Genomic DNA, 26984 nt, shown 5'->3' with positions numbered 1-26984 from the left:
TTGTGTCCTTAATAGAACGGAAAATTCTTGTTAGCATATGCTATGAAAAAAAAATTATTACCAGAATTGCTGTCCTAAAGGCTGACCAAAAATATGAATGGCCTTTCTAAAAAAAAATATTTAAAAAAACAACGGCTGATTGGGGATGAACCTCAGCTCACTCTACGTTGCCTTGTGAGCTGACACAAAATGTGAATGACGCAACAAACGATAGATAAACGTGACTGGCCCTAATCCCCGCTCTAAGTATGAATATATAAATATATTATATATGTATTAGTAACAAAAGCTCTGGGGAGACAGCTAAGATTGTCTTCTAGTCCAAATCTAGCAATCAATAAATAGCTATCTTGGAGTCTTAGCGCCTTATTATAGAATCACACTGGTGGCTTTGTATCTAAATTTGTTCACAGAACTCCTTGGTTGCAAGCAGTACCCTATTATGGTATGACGAGATGCATTATGAAAAATATCCTAATAAAGCGAACAGAAAATAAACAGCACTAATATGCTTTGTATAATAAAATTTATTTGCATAAAAATACACATTATGTACAAACACTCAGAATTGGTTAATACAAAAGCCTGCAGCAGTGGCGAGTTACATAACTGTGCAATAAGAACATAAATTGCATTGCTCTCGGAACCGATCCCTCTTGTATTTTGCTATAAAGGAAAAATGCAATCAGGCAGATCTGTCTACATTTTTACGTAAATTATATGCAGGAGATAGTGAAAATGTGATTACTAATTCTATACAGGCTGCTGAATTGCAGAGACATGCAGTAGGAATCAATCTACAAAATATGTATCCAGCCACTATTTTACATTTTACAATATTGTGTAAATTCAAAAAGTGCATAGAGGTAGTCGTTTAAAATATCACTTTACACATTCACCTTATATGCAAGAAAAAGTAATATGCCAGAATTTTGCAAATACGGCATATTTCATTTCTGCATTTGTAATCCATATCTCTGGTTAACAAGGCATATGTGGCTTTCTTTTTCAACCCAAAATAGACACAACAAATGGACAGGGCAGGGTCAATTATTAACGCACAGTTTACACCGATTAGCTAATGTTATAAGACTAAAAATTAGGACAATTTAAAGCTATTTGATTTCATTTTCATTTTTAATTCTAACACAGATAACCATACATTCTTTTACAGCAATGAATTTCATGGACAATCACGATTATTAGGAGTACGCTAGGGTTTAAACGTTGGAGGCTCGGCTTTTCCTCCACATTGAAAGCTTATTAAATAGTTACATGGACTGACCTAAAACCCAAGCTTTGCCTTGCCGAAGCCCTGGTAAAACTCATTAGGGTGAACTGAAAGTTATTACAGTAAAAAAGTTGAAGTGGTGGTGGGTCAAAACATGTGTGTTACTGTGAGATAGGTGCCCCCCAATCAAGTTATGCATTCCAAGTTGAAGGCTTTCCGTTATCAATGCCAGGGAAACACACAGGGTATGAGCAGCAGTGGTATAGAAAAGTTGCTCTGAGACTTTAATTCTGGAAAAACTCGGAAACTTTGTGTTGCAGTAAAAGGCACTCACTAAACAATGTTGCTTAATTGTCAGTGTTAGGTCTCTTTCATTATAAGTACCTTCAGAAGAGCGGTGCAGGAGGAGCAAGACATGCTGCAACAGCTGCATTCTCATTCGCCGGTAGAACATCACTACATCCCATGATTCAAGGTTGTGGCATGGCAGCTCTACTACCATTCAGTGCACTCTTTACAAGTCAATGTGTTGGCCAGCACAGACTGTCATGTTCCTACAGCTGCTACCTGTGCACACAGGCACAACAACATAGAAAACGGAGAAAATATGCGATTGTGCGACAATCATCCAGAAGAAGCGGTAACAGCTTTTCATGTGAGTAGGTCTGTTGTAGCCCTCTGTTGATGAACTAAGGGAAAGCTGAAGAGGCAGGCACAGAAAAGAAGTAGACGCCTCATACGGCTTCAATTTAGGAACACAAAACGACAAGAATGGTACTAGCAACCAAACCAAAGTATTGTGTAAAAAAAAGAGACTTCATACCAGGCTTAGTACATAATTATTTTATATTCTAACTAGCTAAATATCAGATATGTAAGTATGCAACAACATGCTTTTCCCCATCCAGGGTCATTCTGTTCTTGTTTACTGGCCTGCACTTTGTACTTCTACATACTAAAATATATCATATATTCCACTGTAACTAAATATTAAGTCTGACTTACACGTACCCACAGTACTTTGCCGAATCTACAGATGCAAATAGGTCAAAATGATAGTCACTGGTTTTTGGAAGTGGAATATAAAACTTATAGAACAGAAGGCTAGTGTACTTTAAATAGGATATTACTGTACCATTAGCACATTACGCCTCCGTTTTGGACTCCATACATTAACTGTGTTAAACTGAGAGATACAAATCCAGTGCAAAAAGAATTAATACTGGCTTGAAGTAAAGACATGTGACTAAAAGAAGTGAGAAAGTGACCAAGAAGAACAGTTAGGAAACACAGCAGTTTACCAACTGTGACCTCGTGCAAATGTTGCACATAACTTAGTAGGAACCGTGATCCATAAAAGAAACACAAGTGAGTAAAACACAATTACTGGAACAGTGAATCGCTATGTTTGCAAAGGTTTTCTGTTTAGGTCTACGTCCATGTCAGAACTGGAACGATTTATTTAAAAATAAGTAATCTCATTATAAAAAAATAGATATATACTGCAAAATAAATTGTTCTACGCAATTGTGCTATATTATGCTAGATTCCATGTGCTTTCTGCCAACACATCAGGTGAGTGGTTTCGTAAAATGGTCCCAGGGAGTTGTGTGAATAAATCCACATAGAACGCAACTGAAAACCATGATGAGTACTTCAGTAATTCCTTCTCAACCGTTGTGGGACATATGGATAAATTTGATTTCTTTTTTTAAATATCATTACGAGTTTTGGATCCGGAATTCACAATATTTCCATCTCCCATCTCTGAGTAAGTTGATTCGCCACTGGATAATTTACAATAATGCTGTTCTTGTCATAATAATTTCCCCCTAAGTATAACAAGAAATAAATTATCGTTAACATATGTTTATCATGCTCAACTGTAATACCATTATTTTTTCAACTACTGCCCAAACCCCTATAGATAGCGTTATCATTGTTAGCCGTTTTGTTTAATCATCATTCTATTCATGAAGGATAAACAAAACACTAGATTAAAATTCAAGTCAGTGCACATTGTCCGCTGCACCCTGCATAGAACAGATTCAACTTTCTTTCTCTTATACATACAGAATGTGTTTTAACAAAGCAAAGCATTTTTTCATTAAACGTTTACATTCTTACATACATAATTCTTTTTTAATGCTTTTTTCTACAGAGAACTAAACATCATAGTTTGTTACCAGAACCTGCTGATAGCAACAGAGGACACAGTAAATAATTATATAGCTCCTCCCTTCAGAGCCAGGAGAGCCACTGAAAACTTGAACCAGGATCGAGCCAGGTGACTGGCTCTGGCTCAGCTCGAGGTCTTTCAAGTGGCTTCTCCCTTCTGTCTCAGGAGCCTCCTCTTACTCTTTTGCCGCTTTGTCCCACCAGCCCTTGATGCTGGGGGCAGGGTAGCAGGCTTCTTAGAATTCATAAAACACAACAAGCGGAATGTCCTCACAGAGGTGCTTTGCTTAATGTTATACGTCAGCCTCTGTCTAGGGCGTGTGCCTTGCTCCCCTCTGCTAAGAAAGGTTTTCTCGTATAGATAAGGTCAAGCCTGTTGTGTCTTGTAAATAAAGAAACACTAGAAATCTTTTGGTTCTCAATGTACACCATAGGCCTGTGACATAAGTGTTGGAGGGAAGAGTGGAAGGCAGGCTTAGAATGTTGAGTTCGGATGTACACGCAGCAGAATAAAGACGTGTACAACTTCTCTCCGTGTGTGGCTTGGTTATTGGCTACTACAGGGGCTGATATGACACCACAACTGGCAACGAGATAGGGGATACGAAGCCCTTACACTGAAAGTGCTCTTCCAGAGAGTTTGCTGTGGTCCAGCAAACTGCTTGTGCATGCCACGTGCGCAGCAGTCAAAGTGCAGAATCAACGCTGGCATTGGTGGAGTCTCACTTGAATGCCAGGCTATGTAAATGCTTGCAGATTAAGAAAGCAACATTGAAAGTCTACATGTCGGTGGCCAGGAAATGAATCAAATGGGAGCAAACAAAAAGGTACTGCGCCATTACGCAAATTAATGCCATACGCTAAACGCAGTAAGAACGCTAATGGCGGATGCAACCAGGTTACAAAAGCAGCGCACCAATATGGCACATTACAACGCATTGTAATACATCGCATGCCATTACAACGCGGTCGTTACAATGACTGCGTTGTTAGTACGCAATGTAATACATTGCAAGTGTTTACAATGACTTCCACTAGGGGGCGCCCTGGACTTAGGAATAGTATTATTTGATATTCCTATTCCAGTTTGCGCAACAGTAGGGAAGATGTTGAAAATGTATTTCCAATACCTCAGCGCCCCCTAGTGGAATTCATTGTAAAGACTTACATCGCGTACTAACAACGTGGTCATTGTAACAACCGCGTTGAAAAGGTATCACGGTGTAATGACCGTGTTGTAAAGATCGTTTTCCGTGCACAATAGCTCAGTACGTATTCAACTTAAATGCATGTGCTATGAAGCAGGGATTAGCCAGGTGTTTGTGAAGAAACATTTAAGCACAACGCCAACCAAATATCATAACGTTATGCTTTAATGAACTAGTGTTATGCAAGGTTAATCTACGTACCTAAACTATTAATGAATCATCGTTCCACGAGACGCTGTGAAGCGGCCCCAGATGGAGGGTCACAGAGATTGTGTTTGACAGCTGCGCAACCTACCACTAAAGTTGCACTTTAGGGGCCCAGAACAACTCCCTAGACTGCTGATGGAGAGCCAGGGTGAGATACAAGCTGCAAAAGTCATCAAAGCTGACCCGAAGCTAGCATGTCACAAGATGGCGCTAGAGAATCTCTGCCTAATTGAGTTCCACAAGAAGCGCAGGAGAGACCACTACTGTCCACCAACATGTATACTGCTGCTGTATTCTTGAAACTGCCATCTGCATTTGTTACTGCCAAGAAACCTAATATTGGCAATAGATGGACTGCATGAGTAGAGACTTTTGAAGATTTTCATAGATGCAATAGATGAAAAAGATGGTAAAAAGATCATAAAGTATCTGAAGAACATGGCTGGTGAAGGAAGTAAAGAAGCAATGAAAAAGATACCACAAGAAGGTGATGTGACCTATGATCAAATTAAAACAGGCTTGAATGTCACATTTAATCCAGGGCCAAATGTGGATTATGAAAGATACATATTCAGTCAGCACTCCAGAGACCAGGTGATGCCATTGATGAGTTTGTTGAGAGACTGGCTGTTCTGTTGAAGCACTGTAGATTCTTTGAGTTTGAGGATGGGGAAGCTACCTGCTTAGAATTATCGATGGATGTCTGTAATATTCCTTTCTACCACGAATGCTGAAGGAAACTCTGAGCTTGGAACAAGTCCTAAAGGCTGCTAGCACTAAAGAGCGTGCTGATGGTTAAGCGACTGACAGAGGCTGGAGGTGCCCAAAGTGCGTCAGTCATGAGAATGAAGAGTAAGCCAAAGTATAAGGCTGAGGGACACAAGGTAATGTCTCCACAGAAGAAGAAAACATGTTAAAGATGTGGACCGCCATTTCCACACTACGGCAAATGTCCTGCAATCGAACAAATATGCATCGGCTGTGGTAAAGCTGTCGTGTAGTTTCTACAAATCTAAATACAATCTGCATGTTTAGACAACATAAACTAAGGGATTGGTGTCCAGACTGATTCCAGACACCCCCAAAGGATATGTTAGTCTGTAGAACAACTGGCTCACAGTGCCACTATAAGCCCCACAACCTCACCAAGGAGCAAATAGTTTCTGGCAACTATCGACCATGATAACACTGACCCCTCAGGATCGTGGAAGCAGTACACTACTTTTCGCACAGTCCCTCATGCTCACTCAGTCTCAGAGAGATACACAGAATAAACAGTGGGGACGTTTTCAATAAGCATTTATTGAACCAGCATCATTCTAGTATAAAATACATGTGCTGCAATGACCATTTGACAGAAACATATTTATACGGTTATAAGCACCAACAGAGTAAAGAAAAAGTAGAATTCTACCATAGTGCTAAAACAATGAATATATGTAGGCATATGGATACATGGCAATAACAATGCATACTCCTATGATGCTAAACCTAACTAGATGTACCTAAGTGTACCTAGCATGTATGTAGGTGTATAGCCAAGAATCCCCCTAGGAAAGAGCCAAACCCATTATCAGATGTGAGAGAACAAAGGACCCCGTCTTGGTTTTGAATTGGGACACCCAGCAAGGGATGTCAGACCACTGCATGCTGGAGTGTCTGCGTGCAGGGACCTCAGCGTCTCCTGTCAGCATGTCAGCATGGAAGTCTTTTTCTCCACTGGCTTACCCAGCGAAGATATGGTACTTATATACCCGAAAGGTACCCTCAGGGGTTCTACCTAGATGTGTCATGGTACTGTGGGCATGTCGGCCAAGGATGACGATAGTGGTGACCAGGGGCAGTTTTTGCCTTAGGGAAGTGAGGCATTGCCCCATTTATATTTGCCCCCACCTCCATTGTAATATTAGTATAACGTGCAGTAAAATAAGAAACAAGAAACCGTTTACTTTAATAAAATCAGCCCGCGACTCAGTCAGCCTTTGGTGTGGTGGCAAGGGGGCGGGGCAGGTTTAAATGGACACCTTCACGTGACATGACAGACTGGCAATGATGAGGCAGGGCGCATGTCAGTTTGGCTGGATGCCTTTGCTTAGCCAAACCAACATGCGCACTACAGGCTTCTCAATACTGCTCATTGAGTGAGTGGGGGGTTGTTCAAACCGCAGACCCCCAATCACTTAATGAGCGGTGAGTTTGCCTGCTCACACCAATTCTGGCACTGCTCTCAGCAAGAGGACAGCGTCTGGATTGGCTACAGGGTGCGGCTGCCAGGTCTAGTGTAGGCCTTTCTACACATGGGATCCCAGGGTGGGAGTGTCTGCCCAACGTAGCAATGACCAATCACTGCAATGGCTAATTGTAAATCTATGCAGTGATTGGCTATTTCTGCCGGCACGGGGATGGGCTGGGCTGATCAGTCTGCCTCTCTGTCTCTTCCCTCCTCTCAGCGAGCGGAGTGAGACTACACCAATGCTGCTGTGGCGAGGCAGGCTTGAATCACAGTAGTAACAATTCGATCCGGAGGAGTTAACTTATGAAATGGACTGACGAGGATGACACGCCCAAGACACTCAAGTCGATCAACAGGCAGAGCGGGGAGAGTAAGAGGGCAGAGTCAGAGAGGGGTAGAAGGAGGCAGATGGGTAATTAGAGAGCCACTGGCAGAGCAGGGAGAGTAAGAGGGCAGAAAGCACTCAGGGTTCTTCAAATTAAAGCAGGGTGCACTTTCACTCAGGGTTCTTAAAATTAAAGCTGGGTCCACTTTCGTATTCAGGACTAAGTATCAGTGCTGCTCAATGGCAGGTTCCGCCACAACTTTCTGACATGGATACATGTGTGCCAAACTAAGCCGATCTGTTCCTATTTATAGATTGGTGTCCGAGAGCACCCAAAGTATGTCAGAGAGTGCATGTTATTTCACTTTAGTGCTGCAAAGAGGTCTGCAAACCCAGAATACCTACATAGAGTTTCACATTATTACAAGTGTTAGAAATCACATCAAAGGCTCCTTGCCGCCTAAGCTAGGTGGCTGGCACGCCATTTGATGTCTTTAACTTAGTAGCGTAAAATGCAGTGCAATTTGCGCAACAGATTCTGCTGACAGAAGGCGAGAGTAGAGGTGAAGTGGGATCCCTTCTCTCAGCAGACTCCTGAGGCCATCACTAACACGTTGAGGTAACGTTTAATAATGGGAAAGAGTAGGCAGTTTTTTTTTTTTACGTTTGTGCTCCTGTTTTATGGTCTGGAAGGCTGCTTTTACTATTTATTTCTCTGGTACTACCACAAACATTGTCTGCAGCAAGTAAAGTGCATGCAATCTCCCATACCTTGCAAAACACCTATATGATCTTGGACTTTAATGTTTCTGGGGGTACAGAGCTAACCTCGGGTGACTGTCCAATTTACAGGTAATTCTACCGGTTATGCAGCAGTGATGCACGGTTGTGCTTTGTTATGATTTTTAAATATTTTTTTCAGCAGTTTTTCAACTGTTGGCTTTTATATTTTATAGAGCAACAACAGTGTATCATGTGATCGATGTTTCGCTGTGAGAAATAGTTATGGAATGTATTTGTGAGATTATGTATTCCGTCTAGTGTCCTTTTTTCAATAAAAGCCACAATGCTGAGGCAGGATAGCACTGTCGCTGTGTATGTCTTAGTTATTACAGAAGGAAGTGTGTTTTCACATTAAAGCTTTCATGGTGGGTATTGTGCCTTACACTGCCAACTTATGTTTTTATTTTTTGTTAGATTTGTGACAAATAAAAATACAAGTCAGGTTTAGTCCAACACTATGTCCCTAGACTGCTTACTGAGGTGCAGGTGTACTTTACTAGAAGTGTTCAGACTCCCTCCTTACAATAATGCCATTAACAAAGAGGCAGCTCAGTTGTCGTGCACCCTATATGTGGTCTAGATTCTTATTGCCTTTTCATTTTTTTTGTCTAAATTAGCTTAAAATGCACTATTTGTCCTTTTTTTCTTTCAAAAACTTCTTAGAGGAAGAAACCCCCTCCCCCTGATCTTGACTTATATCGGTTGGGCTCAGTTGGTTCTAACTTTTTTACACTTTGAAAAATCACCAGCTACCACTGCTTTACTTATTTTACGAGCTCAAACAGTTATGGTGAATGCCTCAAAAAAAGAGCATTTTGATGGCAAATGTGCTATGTATGAATGGTACTCAGCATTGTTATCTCGCAGTCTGCTATGCAGTTCTGTGATTATACTGAATAAGCAACTACCTATGTTATTATATGACATTGACATCTCTTTATTAATGTAATAATTGTACTTTCACAATTGCTTTTTTAACCTTCTTGCTTTCTCAAATTTGCTTGAAAATGCACCACTCTTTTTCAAAATTTTCTCGGGGGGCACCCTCCCTATGCCGATCGGGCTCGCCCGCTCGCCGTGGTGCGATCCACCACACGTTTTACGCCCTCCACTTTCAAATGTCACCAGCCGCCACTGGCAAAATCCCCGGTCGTAGATTACTGTGGTCAATGAGTCATGATCAAGAGCTGCTAAGTTCAAGGACTAGGTTGTTTTGTGAGGACAGCAATGGACCGGTGTTCTCCCTACAGTCCGATCCTCACATGTGCACCTCTCCGGATTAGAAAATTGCTCTTCTTCGGATTTTATTAGGTGCTTTGGAGTGAGAGGCAGGGGTAATGGAGAACTAAGGGTAAGGGGCACCTAAAACCCTGACATGAAGTAAAGTGAAGTGGGAAGATAAAATTAGCATTCCCCTGGACAGATTCATATCTGTGTAGAGTTAGGTAAAAGAAAGAAGCAAAATGAAAAGAAAAGACAGACACATTCAACTGACTGCTTTTTAAATGTCAGACATACATGAATTATGTTTACATCGCAGCTACATTTCAAGTACACCTGATTGATAGAGCGGCTATACACTGAAAACATGCTCCACCAGAAAAAAAGCTGCGTACTCTTTTTCTAAATTTAAACAAAAGAACACGTTGGGATAAGAGAAATAACTTTTATTTAATTATTCTTTTTTTTATCCTCATAGAACACGGCAATAGCTTTCCGAAAATGCATGTAAAAGGTTATTCTCTTTATTTTGGAAGTAAAATGTGGATTGTGTTTTTTACATGAAGATAAGGGATGATAAGGTTCCTTTTCTCCGTGAGCATGGTAAATAAGGTTTCAAGTTGAGAGTAGGTATGGTGCCCTAGGGCCCTGCAGTGAGAGAGATAAAGGTAAACCTTTCCGAGCCAATTGTAAGTGCCTATAAAGCAGAGAACAAAGGGCAGTTGCATTTGAAGGCCGTTAGATTGGTCAGTTGCACGTCAAGGTATGTGTTGGTTGTTTGTCTAGCATGTATGTCAATGTGCGCAACGGCTCCTTCTGCAAATATAAAGGGTGCTTGGAAGCCGGTATTGGAATTAATTGATGGAATCAATTGAAGCTTCCAGATGACACATATTTATTCTTTTGAGAGGTATTGCACAAGGAGTTACCAGCTAAGATGTGTAGTGTGTGTTTTTAACAGACAATTACCCAAACAAATTGCTATGACACACATATATTCTTTTTGAGTGGTATTGTAAGGGTGCTATCAGCTAAGCTGTGAAGTGTGTACTTTTAAAAGACTGTTATAAAAAAGAAATCTATTTAATGATTTAATATCTACACTTTCACATTTGCTTTATTAACCTTCGTGCTTTCTCAAATATGCTTGAAAATCCACCATTTGCTCACTCTTTCTTCAACATTTTCTCAGGGGGAGACCCCCCCCCGAACACAACTTATCCTGGTCGGGTTCGTTCAATGCATTCACTCGCCACTGGACACTCATCCACAACTTTTACGCCTCACCAATTTCAAATGTCACCAGCCGCCATTGGTGGTGACCCTTATACAGACTTATTATGCAGAAGATGGCAATCCTGCTGTGATACTGTAAATCCTCATGCATAATAAATGAGGCTAGTTTTCGGAGAAAGCCACACAACATTTATGTGGCACCTAACTAGGTAAAAGGTCAGTGTCAAAACCTTTATGTAGAACAATGGTAGACATTTTGTGAGGGCTTGCAAGACGAAGAAAAAAGTAAGTGTGTCACAAGGTGAATACAAAATGGCAGGCCGAATAGTACCTACATGGCGTTCGACACGCTCCCACAAGGCTAAGTGGTCAAACCAACTAAGGCAAATCAACACCAAACGTAGTTGATAATCATCTACATCATCAACAGAGTTCCTCAGAATCAGTTTCTAGTGAAGTGCAATGTCAATTTTTACGTCAGAAAGACATGCAGATAAGGAACTAGTTGGATGTGTGGAAAAATTCAAAGTGAAGAAAAATCGACACTAAAAGGCACCACAGACATTCAAACATTGCCCGAAGAAAACTCTAAAGATAAATGTGTGTATGATACCATTCATAATTGACAGTGGTGCATCGATAAATATCATGCCTGAGGAGAAGTATCAAGTTACCTCCGTTAACTCCACCCTACGAAGTCAAAGACTTAATTATACACATGGGTTGCCTCAATGCCCTCAAAGAGTCAAGGTCCATTTGTAACATACGAAATATACACAAATTGTGGTACATGCTCCTGTTCATATACATCAAGGAACAAGTGGTTGTTTGCTGAGTTTTGACACTGCTGCTGATATGGGACTGAGATCAGTGAACTACAATATGAATGCCCTTCATGAAATTCCAAGTAAATTTCCTTCATTATTTCACCGGTTAGGAAAACTCAAAACAATGAAAGTAAAGTTGCATATAAATGAGTATGTTTGTCCTGTTGCACGAAGACACAGACTAATTGTGTTTCACTTGCAAGAGGCTGTTGAAAAGGAACTATACAAAACAAAAATAGAAGGACACTGTTCCAACAGTAGGGTGCAAACAAGCACCCATGTGCTTAAAGATAAAAAAGGGAGGAATTCTAGGTTAAATGGACCCACAAAGTGAGGGAAAGAACATGTCTTGCCTCTTGTTGCCCTCACACACCCCAAGAGGTGTCATGCTTCATCATCGGGCAGTTGCTCCTCGTTGGATCGGCGCTGCAATCCCCAACGGATCCCCCGAAAGGGTCACTTTAGCGGAGATCTTTTGAGACATGCCGGATGGTGCATGTGGGTATGTGGGGTGTGGGTTCAAAAAAGGATAGTAAAGTGCGTGCATAGTGATTTAAAACTGACCAAGGGTAGCCTGAAAAAGTTATAGTGTATAGCATCACCCTTGTCAGAATAAAAACTCATAATTAGAGTATAATCCCAGGGGGCACATTTGTGCCTCGGAATCATAGAAATGGTCAACATGTTTCACGCCTCTGTTGCCATAAACGGTCGTTGGCGCTTCTTCAGGACCAGGATTAAAAAGTGTAGTGAAGTGCACGTGAGTAAATATTAAAAAATAGATAAATACCCATAATATTTCCTCACGTGATGCTATACACTATAACTTTTTCAGGCTACCCTTGGTCAGTTTTAAATCACTATGCACGCACTTTACTACCCTTTTTTGAACCCACACCCCACATACCCACATGCACCATCCGGCATGTCTCAAAAGATCTCCGCTAAAGTGACCCTTCGGGGGACCCGTTGGGGATTGCAGCGCCGGCCCAACGAGGAGCAACTGCCCGATGATGAAGCATGACACCTCTTGGGGTGTGTGAGGGCAACAAGAGGCAAGACATGTTCTTTCCCTCACTTTGTGGGTCCATTTAACCTAGAATCCCTCCCTTTTTTATCTTTAAGCACATGGGTGCTTGTTTGCACCCTACTGTTGGAACAGTGTCCTTCTATTTTTGTTTTGTGTAATTTTGGGAGCATGGACACTGGACCATTAACTGGCTCTCAGGTCCCCCTTCTCTTTTTGATAGGAAAAGGAACTATATTCATTAATTAAACAGGACATCAGTATATGATTCACTGGTCCAACGTCATGGGTTTCCCCCATTTTAGTAGTGCCTAAGAGAGACAGTGAAGGAGCTGTATGCATATGTGTTGACGTGAGTCAGGCCAACAAGGCGATTGAGAGAGATAGACATCAAGGTCCGCACATTGCGGATATAACAACTCAACTGAATGGTGCAAAGTTCTTCTCTCGACTTAAATAAAGGATATCCCCAATTGGAGCCTAAAGAAGAATTCAGGTAAATTACAACCTTTTCTACGCATATTGGTCTGTTTTGCTACAAGCGATTGAGTTTCGGTGTATCCTGTGCTGCAGAACTTTTCCAAGATGTTATTCGACATATCATACAGCCTGTAGTACATGCATTTAACTATAGCGATGAAAAATTAGTTTTCGGAGCCACAAAGAAAGAGCATAACAGAGCTCTTATACAAGTATGTCGTTTGCTGAACAATGCATGTTCAACTCTAAGTGCTGACAAATGTGAATTCAACAAGAAAATCTTGAACTTTTTTGGCCATGTATTTTCTGATGGGGGGTATGAAACCTGATCCAGATAAAGAGCACATGTTGTCTACTGCCAGTCCCCCACAGGACATTTCTATATTCCGATCATTTCTTAGAATGACCAATTACTGTTCTAGATACATATGAGACATTGCTATGGTCAGTGCACCATTACGAGAATGTATCTTTTTATTAGTCACGGGAATGTGAGAAGAGCTTCTAAAAAATCAAACAAGCTATTGAGCATGCCACTGAAATGGCTTAGTTTGATCCCAAACTCCATACAGGGGTTGTAGTTGGCGCTAGCCCTGTCAGTTTAGGCACAATCCTGGCACAACACAGCGGATTGCTAAATGCTTGAAGACATATTGTGGCATACGCCAGCATAAGCCTGTCACAAACAGAACATGCTTACTCGCAACCTTAAAAAGAAAGTTAGGCAGTGGTCTAGGCTTGTGAATATTTCCATGTGTTCTTTTACGGAGAGCCTTTCACAGTAGTGACTGATCACAAGCACTGTTGACGATATTTGTCAAACCCAAAATGGCTCCTCGAATTGAACGTTGGGGTTTACGGTTGTAAGAATACAACTATACAATTCTCCATGATCCAGGGAAAGATTAAAATCCTGCTGATTATTTTTCAAGAGTGCCATTGAAGTCCTGGTGCGCAATTTAAGACAACGGAGGCCTACATCAATTTTATTGTGAAATCGAGCACACAAGATGCATGTCTTTAGAACAAATTGTTACTGCCACAAGCCAAGATAGTGATATGTTAAGGTTAAATGACATTATTGCTCATCTCTCGTGGGACCAGAAGTCTAGACCTCTCACTAATGACAGTGAGTACTTAAAGTTAAAAAATGTAATAGATTAACTTACAATAACTCAAGAAGGCCTCATTCTGCGAGGTACACACATTGTGATTCCTGAGAGTCTGTAACAATCGATATCACTCATGAGGGACAGAGAAGAATAGTTGCCACTAAGAGAGCTCTCAGTGATGGAGTTTGGTTTCCATGTCTCGACAAAAGGGTTGAAAAGGAATGAAAGACTTGTCATGCAACTATTGTCACGCGGTTCGGGTAGGCCGGTTAGAAACACTATCATGTTTTTGTTTCTTAAGTTGCCTTCTTTTTTACACAGTGACTTTTGACATACATTTCCTTACGTGTTTATACAGGATAATATTTTCCGAAACTGCAATGGATTACATTTCCACTTCGTAGGCAAACCATTATAACACCTTGAACATTCTGAACAAAGGCCAAAGTTTATTTGTGCAAAAGCTTTTGTTGTTGAATACTACTGTTGTCCGTTAGGCGATGAAACAATCACAATAGGATAAACAATAGTGGGCTGACTTAGGCTTCGGCATTGAAGTATGGTTGTTGTTGTTATATATCCAGCATTGATCCTTGTTTAAGGGAGAGGAGCATTTCACTGACACTGTGAGGTTGCTGCACGACAGAATTCCAGCCCAGTAGATTCCTGTTTACCCCTGCTTGCGACCAAGATGGGCACCCTGATGACACTTACCCACAGGAAATGGGGAGTTAGACAACCCAACAGGGATTTGACAGATAATCAACTCTAGAAAAACTAGGCTAGAAAGCGCTAGGTAGGAGTAAACTATAACGCAGTACTTATATGCCTGTTATATCAAAATGGTGGAATTGTTCATCTTTTTCATTATTCTCATAATGCTAATTAGGCTACTCTGTCATTTTACTGATTATCTCAGCACACATATTTTATACAAGAATCACATTTCTTCAATAAATATTGAAATGCCTTGCTGAGAATTTCTTGTGTATTTCTTTGGGTATACATAAGTAACTGAGCGAAAGGGTTCTAGATCTGTTACGACGATTTCCTTGGGGGATCAGGGTTGTCATGCTCTGAGGTTGCACATACATTTGTTACCAGGTTATTTTAGGGGTCCAGATGATGTACTGTCAGCTAGCAGGGACATAGGCCAACATATACTGAGGGTGTGCATGGAATCAGTCTAGCACAATCCTGAAGTATGTTGTCCAACAAACGCACAGTTTTAGTGGGGGGGTATAAGCCGTACGACATGGCTCCACCAACGTTTTAGTCTGGGTTCTCACTTAACGGCTGAGTAGTTTTCTTTTGTATACTTAAATACCGCTATTCACCTATTAACAGGAGACGTCCTAGGTGTTGGGAAAAAATCTTCCTCAGCTGAGTAGGTAAACCCTATGTACAGGCTGTAGGTTGTTCGAGCTTGAACCTTTTAAAGGATTACCCCAAAGTGATACCCTCTCTGAATTCGAACTTTTCTTGTGGCTGACCCAGCAGTACTACACATACCTGAAAATTGCAGACATGCGTTTACTCAGAAGCTGCTATAACATGGTCTCACACCAGCGGTGGGGAAGTTACCTTCGTGGTGGAGGCGCATGAAGCATTTAGGAGGTATTCTATTGATGGGCTACAATCCCAGCAGCAAACAACAGATCAAGGCTGTTCCACACTTACACTGCAACTGAGGTTCCAAGTAACTATACAACTGACGAAGCTTTTGAAATACCCTTAACTTACCAAGAACATCAAAATTGCTTTGAAAGCACCCTACCACACTCTAAAGAACAAGTTAGACTAAGCCCCTCAAGTAATGAGGGAGCAACATGGCCAGTGTTAGATGGTTACACACCACATCCAAACATAGCTAACATAACAGCACCACAATTGCACAGATTATATACAAATCTGGTCATGATATATAGAAGTGTGACAGTTCGTTATGCAAACAATTACAGTAAATCCTGTGAGTGCTGTTCAAGCTGCACAATTACAATTTGCTACACCGGGCATAAGCCAACAAACTATCAATGCAGTCATGGGTAAAGTTACAGTTAAGACGGTAGGAAATTCTGTTCTGGACTGCAAAAAAAGAACAAGTCAGTTAGAAGCAGTGTTTCCCCATATGGGATTCCAGGAAAAACACCGGATTCTTACATATGCCAGCGCATAGTGGGTAGAGATAATTTGGGAGTCAAACCTAGTAAACCACAAATTAGGAATAATTCTGAATAGGATAACTGCAAGCAAGAGCCTGACTCTTCAAAGAAGAACTGGGATTGTAAGAAAAAATTAAAGAAAAGACTAAGTCACAGGTGGATTTCCTCAACAGTTGGCCACTGAAAAGTGCTATAATTTGTGTGATTGTGATAATATTGAGACGCCTCACAGGTATCAGGATACTGATACACGTTCATCTCGTTCTTTCAGGATTCATTTGAAAAACACTCAGGGAGAGGTGGGCGGTCAGAACGGAGATCAGAGGAGTACGTGAAACCTAAGGACTCACAGCGCTCTTTTGACTACATAATAAAAAAAAAGGAAGACAAGCCTAAACAGTTGGAGCCTCAATTAAAAAAAAATTAGGTAGTTTGACTCAAAGTCAAGCATTCCACGGATATGAAGGACACTGCTTCTGAGCGGGGAGTGGGCTCTGACCATGCTGGACAGCACAGTGGAAGTCATGACTGTTTGCCGGAACCTGATGGATTGTCTGGTGGCAGTAGCGTTGAGTGACTATATCCAGTTGGAAACATTGGTAACGAGAGTGAATGTCCTGCAACAATTATATGAGATGAAACTCCAATTGGAGGGGGACGTACCAAGATACATTTATGTTCTCTTTGGGGAGAACTTGTCATTTGGCTATGATATTCTCTTAGCTGAAAAAGATTGGCCTCCTGAATTTGTAATGGATTGCCCAGATGGAGAAATGGTAATTTTACCTGCCTTCTCCAACCTCGATCCAGAAAAAGTAAAACATTCATTTGTTAAGGAGTGAGTGTTAGTGCTAGTTCCTGCACTATACCGTAACCATGTGGAGTGGGATGATGAATCCCTTTATCATGTAATACCTGTGAGGTCAGCCCCACAACTGCAAAAAAATACCCTATGAAAAATTAGGCTAAAAAACTAGATAGAAAGATACTAACACAACTTGAGTATCAAGGTGTAATAGAAATTCGCACCTCCCCTATGAATAATCCTTTGATTCCAGTAAAGAAACCAGACCATTCATATTGTTTAGTGTTCGATTACAGACACCTGAACACAGCTACACGTACAATAGCTGTACAAAACACAAATAGCACGGCACTAAGGAACAACATTATGTACAAAAAATATAAAACCATATTAGACATCTCAAATGGATTTTTTTCTGCCAAAATATAGCGCCTAAAAGTAGGTATTTGGCAGCATTCAGATAATGTTCTGTCATTTGCCTCAAGGGAATAAGAATAGCCCAGAGCTGTTTTCAGCATGGGTCACAAGAATTTGATGACCAGGACTTGTCCAGTGTCGATGACATATATTTGACGGATGATGACCTTTCTAAACTTTTGACAAGAGTAGATTGTATAGTTTTGGGATTTGTTCACATTGACTACAGCTACAAATAAAATTTGAAGAAATCAAAGAAAGCCCGCCACAATGTCCTATTCTTGGGTATGAGTTGTCAAGTGAAGGCAAAAAGCCTTGTGACACATTTCTTAGAGAAGTATGCACTCCTACAACCACCACACACATTGAAGAAACTTCAATCCATATTGGGATTCCCAAAGTTTGCAGAATTTATATTCCAGATTACACAGAATGGGTAAAATCATTCTACGACTTGATTCATCCAGTCTTTTCAAGCACACGCTGGACAACTGAACACACACACATTTTACGTTCAGTACAAGCTGATATGCCAGCTTCAAAACATTTACACACATGCAAACACTACAAACCTGGTGATCCGTATCATTGCGGGTGCATCAGGCTATATCTATGTTAAATTTAACAAAGGTGACACTGTACCAATTGCATATAAATCACATTTGTACACTAATGCGGAGATGCATTTTGCACCGACAGAAAAGATCCTGACAGCGGTACAGACTGCTGTAGTGAGACTCATTGTCGCGACTCCGGTGCCGGCCTTAGAGGCTGTCACAAAAGCCAGTGTTCCAAAAACAAAAACATAACATCCAAGATGGATACAGTGGGTCAACTCTCTCACTGCCAACAGATGCAGACAACAGATTTGATTCTACACTACAAACACAAGCATAACACAGTACGAAAATAAATGCCCTCTGCCTAATGAAGTCATGCCTCTTGATCAGTATGATTACATCATCTATACTGACTGTTCTGCACAGCCTGCAGTAGGGATAAAACACTAATACTCAGCAGTGTGCACCGCTGTTAAGGGTGGAATGAAGGATTGTGAATTCCACCCTGAAAAAACCTGCTTAGAGTCACTAGGTGATTGCATAGTGCAGCTAGCAGAATTTGGAGCTCTAATTCTCGCACTTGAGAATACAGATCTCGGATTCCCCACACTCATAGGGTGCAATTCGTATGTGTCCAGTCTTATAATGAGTATCTACACTACTGGAGCCAGAATGGATTCAGAGATTCCAAAGAGTACAAAACGCTTTGGGGACAAGTGGCTAAGCTGAAAGAGTGCTTGTCACAGACTCGTGTGATTCACACCTTGAGTCATCAACGAGTAGGAATACATGTTTTAGGGAATTTCATGGCTGGCGAAGCTGGAAAAGCAACAGTGCAAACTGTTGCAGTCGCTGCAATTACTCTTTTCAGTACAAGGATAGATGGAGACATTATGCCTGCTGTCAACACTGCACGTGATGACACACATTTTCTAAAATACTTTCCAGCAATGTACTCCTACCAGTTAAGAACGCAAAACATACCATTTGCTCATAATCCTGGGGTAAGGGATGGAGTAATACCAAATTCAAACGCTGGTTAGGTTTCATCCTAGCAGCATGTGAGAGCATAGCATCTGCACACACAAGGGTGGCAGCTACAATTTCACTATTGCAGCAACGCTATTGGTGGCCAGGTCTATTTCAACAGACTAGGGACCATGTTCTTAAATACAACATCTGCCAGCAGATGAAGGGTTCATCTGTAGCACGTCCACCACAGACACCTCTATTGATCTCAAACTAGACTCTGGCTTTTGCTTATCTGGACTGCAGACAATCAGATGGGGCTTAGAAATACATCCTGGTTGCAGTGGACTCTTGTTCATGATGCCTATGGGTTTGGCCACAGTGATGTGGGTACCAGACCTCGACAATCCCAGTACAGTGGCTGCTGAAACATCATTTGACCTCAATGAACAATTGGATGTTTTACAGGAACTGAACAGCTTCCGGGATGCACAGAATAATTTCCAAGTAAAATGTACCGCCACTGTTGAAGTGAAGGAAGCACCAGAAACTCCTGGTTGGATTCCTAAGATTGGTGAACTAGTCCAGGAGAAGATCGTGGACAAGAAAGAATTTTGGCCATCTTACAGAGCGCCTGAGCATGCCTGAGCTGTAGAAGGTACAAGAACTATGCTTTTACCACCACTTGCCGGCTGCATAAACAAGAGATATGTGACAATAGATCTAATCAAACCCCATTATGTGGCCGATTCTACACAGTAGGCCTAGCAGGCTTCTGCATGGTGCCAGTCTCCTGTCACTAGCGTGCAAGAAGTCCCATTGGAAGCTTTGACCAATGATAAAGCTTCTTATCCCCGGCTCGGGATAGCTCATGATGAAGTGGCACTTCTACCTGCTAGATCAACAACTACCTTACAATCAACTTGTACGTTAACACAGAACCTAACGCGGATATTGTTTACATCAACGTCCCACAATTCAAGTCAACTACCAGTTCCTCAACTTCCAGAGCTGCCAAAAATAGATTGAACAGCCTCAGGCTACTTCGTTGACCTTCATGATGACTTTTCTTCGAATTCATCTGACCCACCACCACTATTGCTACAAGGTAGACTGCATGCATTCTACTTTTGGCTGAATAAGACGTACTTTGTACCTCCATGGTTATACCAGTGGATTCCAATTTTGTTACTTTCCCTCGTCCTTTGGATTGATTTTGTGTCAGTCTTTTTCCTGCTACTGAATGGACATCATCTCTTAGAACGCTCTTCTGTGCAACTGGTGATCTTAGTTTTAACACCGCACACTTAATCACGCAAAGTGTAAAGAGACCTTTCACTGGGGAATATTTCTCCTGTTCCAGTTCCTGACAGAATTGTTTTGGATAGGGTATTGTATGATATATTTAGTTCAACTGAACTTTTATAAATACTTTATGTATTTCGCTTTTCATTGAATGACATTATCAAACCTAGCATTATCTCTGATGATTGGGACATTGAAACAGTGCATGAAATGCTAGAAGATCTAGAGTATTCCACTGTTTTTAATCTGGATGATATGTTTGAAGGCACGATTAAATATGATTACATGTTTTGTTTTCACATAGAGAAGTTGGAGAAACTACCATTTGCTGTTGCAGAAACACCTTCTGTGGATTGGCTAATCCACTCTTATTTCTCTGCCAATTTAGATATTTCACTTGCAATACTGTTTACAACACCATCAGGTAGGTAGATATGAAGCATTAGGAGAAGGATATGTGCTCGAGTCATGGATATGACCTTTTAGATACTGCTATAGGAATGGTGAGATTCAAATCAAATTGAAGTTTTACTTAGTGGCGCTAACTCAGAGTACTTTAGGGCATTCCTTGGTCTGTAGGGAATTTTTGCTTGGAAAGGCGTGGAATGCGGCCATGGCAAATTTATCCTACTATCTGAAGGGTTCTCCAGCTGCTGTGATCCGTCCTGCTTTCAGACTGCTCCTGAATGGGAGTTATTTGATGTCGAAGATCAGAGCTGTTGTGGCATGAAGCTGGACATTGTCTATCTACGGACGGTTTCTACAGTCGTGACCTGCTGCAGACAAGTACTGTTTCCACCTGCCTGCTCAGTTAGGAAGGCGATGCTATGGTCTTCGATAAAGCTTTCGAATGTGCACTTTGATGCTTTGAGCAGACTCAAAGCCTTATTGTTCCAGAAGGATCTGGCCTTAACATCTGCTAAGAAGACGTTTGATCTCCAAGCTGCAAGGTCTTCTTCGGAGATACAGTCACTAATCTGCACTAATTTGCCACAGCACTTTTAGCATGTCTAGAGTAGTAATGCAGGAATAGCGCACTTTTTAAAATAAATTGGCTCTGGGTTGGTTAGTATCTTCCAGATAGTCTCCTGAGTTAATCCATCGTTCTTACACTCCGTGCTTGGAAGCACTTTTGGAGGTCTTCTGCTGGTCATGTTCCTGAATGTCAGGACAGTGCGTTTATTTTTTCTGCTCCACAATGGATGTCCCATCATGAGACTAAATTGAACTGGTACTATCACTTGTGCTCCTGTGTTGTGATCGCATAATACAGTGTTTTTTGTGCACCCTTGCTTCAGGAACTCAATGAGCATTGGTTCTTGTCCATCAGCATGTATGGCTGCACTGCATGCAGCTTACATTCTGCTGTGCACTTTCAAGTGTGTCCTGGACATATGCTTAGTAATGCAACAGGTTCAACCTTTGGATTTAGAACTGCTGGTGGGCCCTCTAACAGCTCACTCATACTGGTGTCCTTTGCACTTGCCGTTAATTATGAACGCATTTTAAGAGCCCTCCTGGGATGCTTCAGGCCTTGGTGATTTGGATCTTGGCTCGCTTCATGCGGATTCCGCACTGGCTGTTCCTCCTTTGGTGGCTACCGAGAGGGATGGATTGGAACACATTTCCTCTTTATATCTTCTCCGATGGGTACCTCTTGGGACATCGTCTGCGGTTGCTGGGAACAGCGATGCTCTGTCTACCTCTCGGAACATGTAAACATTCTGACAGTTTCGAGTTGTGGAAACTTTTTAATAGATTATATGCTAAATTGCCTTTAAATAATTACCTTTTTTTTAAATGACTGATCAATTTTAATATTTTAACACTTTGGCTTTCACTATGCCCTTGGTTTGAAATAGCATAATACTTTTTACACTTTTAGGTTTTTATAGAAGTGTTTTACCATATATTTTAGCATAGCTTTTTACCATCTCACATACAAGGAGTGGGTGGCACGTGGTTAGGGTAGGCCCACTTAGGAACACCATCATGTTTTTTAAGTAGCCTTCTTTTTTACACAGTGACTTTTGACATACATTTGCTTACGTGTCTATGCAGTAAAAATTACCTGAAACAGCATTGCTTACATTTACACTTCGTAGGCACATTATCACAACACTTTAAATATTATGTATAAATTATAAAGTTAATTAGCAAAAATGCTGTTGTTCTTGTATTTTGTTGTCCATTAGGCGACAAAGCTATCACAATAGGATAAACAAGCATTGGCATAGCCAATAGGTCTCGCCTTTGGGACCTTGTAAGTGTTTAGCCATGCAACAGTTGTTGTTGCACCAAAGAAATTGTGCTGCATAAATAAATACTTATAAGGTCCCAAAAGCGAGACCTATTGGCTATGCCAATGCTTGTTCTTTGTAAAGAAATAGATGCTTGTTTCTATTTCTTTACTTTTGCTATAATCGCGGCACCAGCGCTTTATTTTTAACATTAAAAGTAAAGCGCCGGTGCCACGATTATACCAAAGGTAAAGAAATAGAAACAAGCATCTATTTCTTTACTTTTGCTTTAATCGCGGCACCGGCGCTTTATTTTTAGCATTAAATGTAAAGCGCCGGAGCCGCGATTATAGCAAAAGTAAAGAAATAGAAACAAGCATCTATTTCTTTACTTTCGCTATAATCGCGGCACCGGCGCTTTATTTTTAACACTAAAAGTAAAGCGCCGGTGCCCGATTATAGCAAAAGCGCCTTCATGAAGTACAGTACCGTGAGGAGACATATGGCGGCTGCGTTCATGCGCACATGCACGCAGGCTTTAGGCCAGCGGCTGCAGCACTTTGAAAATCCCCTTACAAAAATTCGAGCAACAGCGCATGCGCTGTTCTAGGCTCGACCTAACAATAGCAGCCTTACTGGGGCTTCGGCATTGCAGCACTAGGCGTTGTTATTTTATATACAACATTGCTCCTAGTTTTAAGGAGAGGAGCATGTCGCTGACACTGTGAGATTGCTGCATGATGGAATTCCAGACCAGTCGATTCCTGTATACCCCTGCAAAGAGGGATGTCCAGCTTACGACCCAGACGGGCACCCTGACACTTATCCACAGTTAGACCACCCAACAGGGATTTGGCAGATCACCCATCCTAGGCAAACTAGGGTGCCCATTACAATGGGACACTGTAACGGTGAACGGGACCGACCGCCAGAGGTGCGGCGGTCCCGCTGTGCCCATTAGGATGCATCCGCCACCCTGGCGGTCGCATTCGGCACATTTAGCATTGTGGCGGGCGGTGCTGTAAGCAGCACCAACCACAATGTTAAATGTGCATGTTGTGCATTGGCATACACAACATGAACAACCCCCCAAGTGCACCCCCCCCAGCCCCCCCGGAGGCCCACAATGGGCCCCCAAAGCAATTCCCGCATGCCTTTCCATGGCGGCATCGCCACCATGAAAAGGCCTTCTCCGCCAGGCATCCTGATATGGATGGCCACCATATAAGGCCCAAGTTCCGCCCGGCAGGCAATCGGAACGATTGCCTGCCAGTGGAAATGCGGCGGACGGTCTTTCGGTCCGCCGCTGTAACCGCCGTCATTGTAATATGGTGGGGAGTAAATGGAGGGCGGGCGGGGAAAGTTGTCGGGCGGATCGCCACCGCCAGTTGGGCGGTGGCGATCCGCCTGACATCATAATGGACCCCTAGTTTAGGAGTACAGTGCCCTGTAAAGTGTGCGCGCACGCATCTTTGCTCTCCCGAGCGTGCAGTGTCTCGTGTGAAGACTGCACACACATCACATCTCGCGAGCAACAAGGAATTACAGTTTTTCGCGCCGCTTGTGTTTTAAAAGCAGCGGCGCGAAAAACTGTAATTCCTTGTTGCGGGATCTTGGGCGAAGGAAGAGACCACAGTGGAAGAGGAGAACACAAGCGGCAGGTAAGTGTCCCTCTTACACGATAGCCTGTGGGGTTAAGGAGGGGCACACGTACAGCAGCAAGTGGCTCCTGCACTTGCTGCATTCCTTATGTTAACAGAGCGCGGCTGCAGAGCAGATTGTGTGCCTTTGTAAAGTATTCATGTTAATCACAGCACCCGTCATGCTCTGCAATTAACATGAATATTTTCACAAAGGCACAGAATCTGCTCCACAGCTGTCCCCTATTAACATAAGGCATTAAGCAAATCCAGAAGCACGACGTGTGCTTTTACATGATTCTGAAAGCACACGTCGTGCTTCTAGACATGCTGCATTTGTTTGTTAATAGGAGCGCAGCTGTGTAGCAGATTGTGTGCCTTTTTAAAAATTTATTCATGTTAATCGCAGCGCCTGTCATGCACTGCAATTAACATGAATACTTTCACAAAGGCACATAAAGAGTACAATGAATAAGTGGGAAAGAGTATGAAAGATAGAAAATGGATGAAGGGAGGAAAGCAGGAAGGGGTAAAGAAGGGAGTGGTGAAGGGGCAAGTGAGAGGGAGCGAGGGTAGGAGGGAGTGGGAAGGGAAAGAATGAGAGACTGGAAGGACAGTAGAGAGAGATAGAAGAAGCGATAGCGGACGTGACTCCTGATAGATGGGCTAGGAGTGATGCTGAAGTAACACTGCTCTGAGGAGAAACAGTTTAAGTGTTGCTCCATCAGTGACATCTTCTGCAGGGGTCTGAGGCTTCAGATGAAATAGCATAGTACCTAAAGAGAAACTGCTGCAGCAACACAACATGGGAGTAAGATACAAGCACTGCTTTCATGGGAAACCTCAAGAGGAGCTGGGGCTGCTGCTGAAGTACCTCAGCCCCCAGAGGTAGACACCTGCTAAAGGAGCAGCGATTGCTAGTGAAAAACCACTGTCACTGTGATAGGGGAGTCAAGTGTTAACCTTACACTGACACCGGTTGGTCGAGGGTTAGCGCTGGTAACACAACATCCCACACAGGTTGCGCAGGCAGAGTGTCAAGGTCTGCTGTTACACACTGACACCTGTTGCTGAAGTAACACAACCCCTAGAGGCAGATTCAAGCACTGCTCTTACAGAGAGACACATGCCGGAGGGAGTTGGGGGTGCCAGTGAAGTAACCAACAGGTTACTTACCTTCAGTAACTATATATTTGTAAGAGACATTTATTAGTTATAGATTCCTTACCTTAGAATTATCCCAAGGTGTCAGACTGGACCTGGAGAATTTTTGATCAGCAGTACCCCTACATGTGTGTAGGTGGCGTCGGTCGACACAGTGTTCGACGTCGTGATTGCCGGATTGATGTTGCGATATCGACTTAGACGCTGCCCCTGCGCGCTGAGGTCAATTTTACACGACATTCCACGCCAGAAGTGCAGAGCCATAGAAGATACTGACCACTGGTGCACAAAACTAGGGCCCTGAAAGGGTGTCCCTTACTCTAGAAGTCAGTTCCCAGAACGGGGAGGATGGGTGGGGTGGTAAGGAATCTATAACGAATATATGTCTCTTACAGATATATTGTTACCGAAGGTAAGTGACTTGTTCATCTGCAAGAGACTATTAGTTATAGATTCCTTACCTTAGAATAGATACCCCAGCAATACCAACCCCGGCGGGGGGTTTGCGAACCAACTTCACACCAGAAAGTCCTGGAGAACTGACCGGCCAGAGAAGCTGTCTCTCAGGACTTTGCTATCCAGGCAGTAATGTTTTGTGAACATGTGCAGTGATACCCACGTGGCTGCCTGGCAGATATCATCGAGGGGGACTCCATGTCCCAAAGCAGTAGTAGCTGCAGTCGCCCTGTTGGAATGGGTGCGCAATCCTACTGGAGTCTCCTTTTTCATCAAGGAGTAACAGATCTTAATGCAAAGAATGACCCATCGAGAGATGGTCCGTTTTTGCACGACCCTACCTTTCTTGGCACCCACACAAGTAACAAAGAGTTTATCGTCCACCCGGAATTGTTTTGTGCGATCCAGATAAAATGATAATGCACGTTTTGGATCCAGACGGTGAAGTCTCTCCTCCTTGGAAAGATGCGGGCAGGAAGAAGGTGGGTAAAGTGGTGGTCTGTCCTATTTAGAAAGAGGTAACCACTTTGGGAAGAGAAGATAGTCTAGTTCGAAGGACAACCTTGTCAGGATGGACAGCAAGGAAAGGAGGTTTAGAGAATAGAGCCTGAAGCTCACTCACCTTGCGAGCAGAGGTGATGGCAACCAGAAGAGCAGTCTTAAAGTCAAGCGTCTGAGAGGACAATTATGTAAGGGCTCGAAAGGAGCACACAAAGTAAGTTAAGACCAGATTCAAGTCTCACTGGGGCATTGCGAAAGTAATAGGAGGAAAGACGTGAGTAATGCCCTTAAGAAACCTATTTACAATAGGGGACTTGAAAAGAGAAGGCTAATCAGGAAGGCGAAGAAAGGCTAAAATGGCCGAAAGATAGCCTTTAAGGGTGCCCAGAGCAGAGCCCTGCTGGGCCAAATATAGAATTAAGAGGAGAAACTCTGAAAGAGGGCAGAAAGGGGATCCACAGCTTTTGCTGTGCACCATGCCACATATTTGTTAAATCTACAGGCATATACCGTTTTAGTAGAGGGACGCCTGGCTGCCAAGATGACATTACAGACTTCGGGAGGAAGGTCAAAAGCTGTCAACTGTTGCCACTTAATCTCCATGCAAGGTGGTGGAGGCTGGACAGGTTCAGGTGGAGGACCGTTCCCTGCTACTGAGACAGAAGATCCTCCTGAAGACACAGTCGGATCGGAGGAT

At 42.4% G+C, this 26984-nt stretch overlaps 1 protein-coding gene across 2 annotated transcripts in view; it reads right to left on the bottom strand.

Moving 5' to 3' along the window:
- Nucleotides 1–509: 509 nt before the first annotated feature.
- The window catches only part of CRYBG3 (crystallin beta-gamma domain containing 3), a 1479538-nt gene continuing 1453063 nt past the window's right edge, over nt 510–26984 (bottom strand). For both annotated transcript variants that reach the window (XM_085622435.1, XM_085622437.1), the window contains one exon: nt 510–3063. In XM_085622435.1, coding sequence (XP_085478561.1) covers nt 2975–3063 — 89 coding nt within the window. In that variant the 3' untranslated portion in view covers nt 510–2974. The remainder of the gene's footprint in view (nt 3064–26984) is intronic.

This window comes from Triturus cristatus, chromosome 8 (assembly GCF_964204655.1).
Source record: "Triturus cristatus chromosome 8, aTriCri1.1, whole genome shotgun sequence".
Taxonomy (NCBI): domain Eukaryota; kingdom Metazoa; phylum Chordata; class Amphibia; order Caudata; family Salamandridae; genus Triturus; species Triturus cristatus.
The sequence above is the reverse complement of the archived record's forward strand: the minus strand, read 5'-3'. Positions and strand labels throughout refer to the sequence as shown.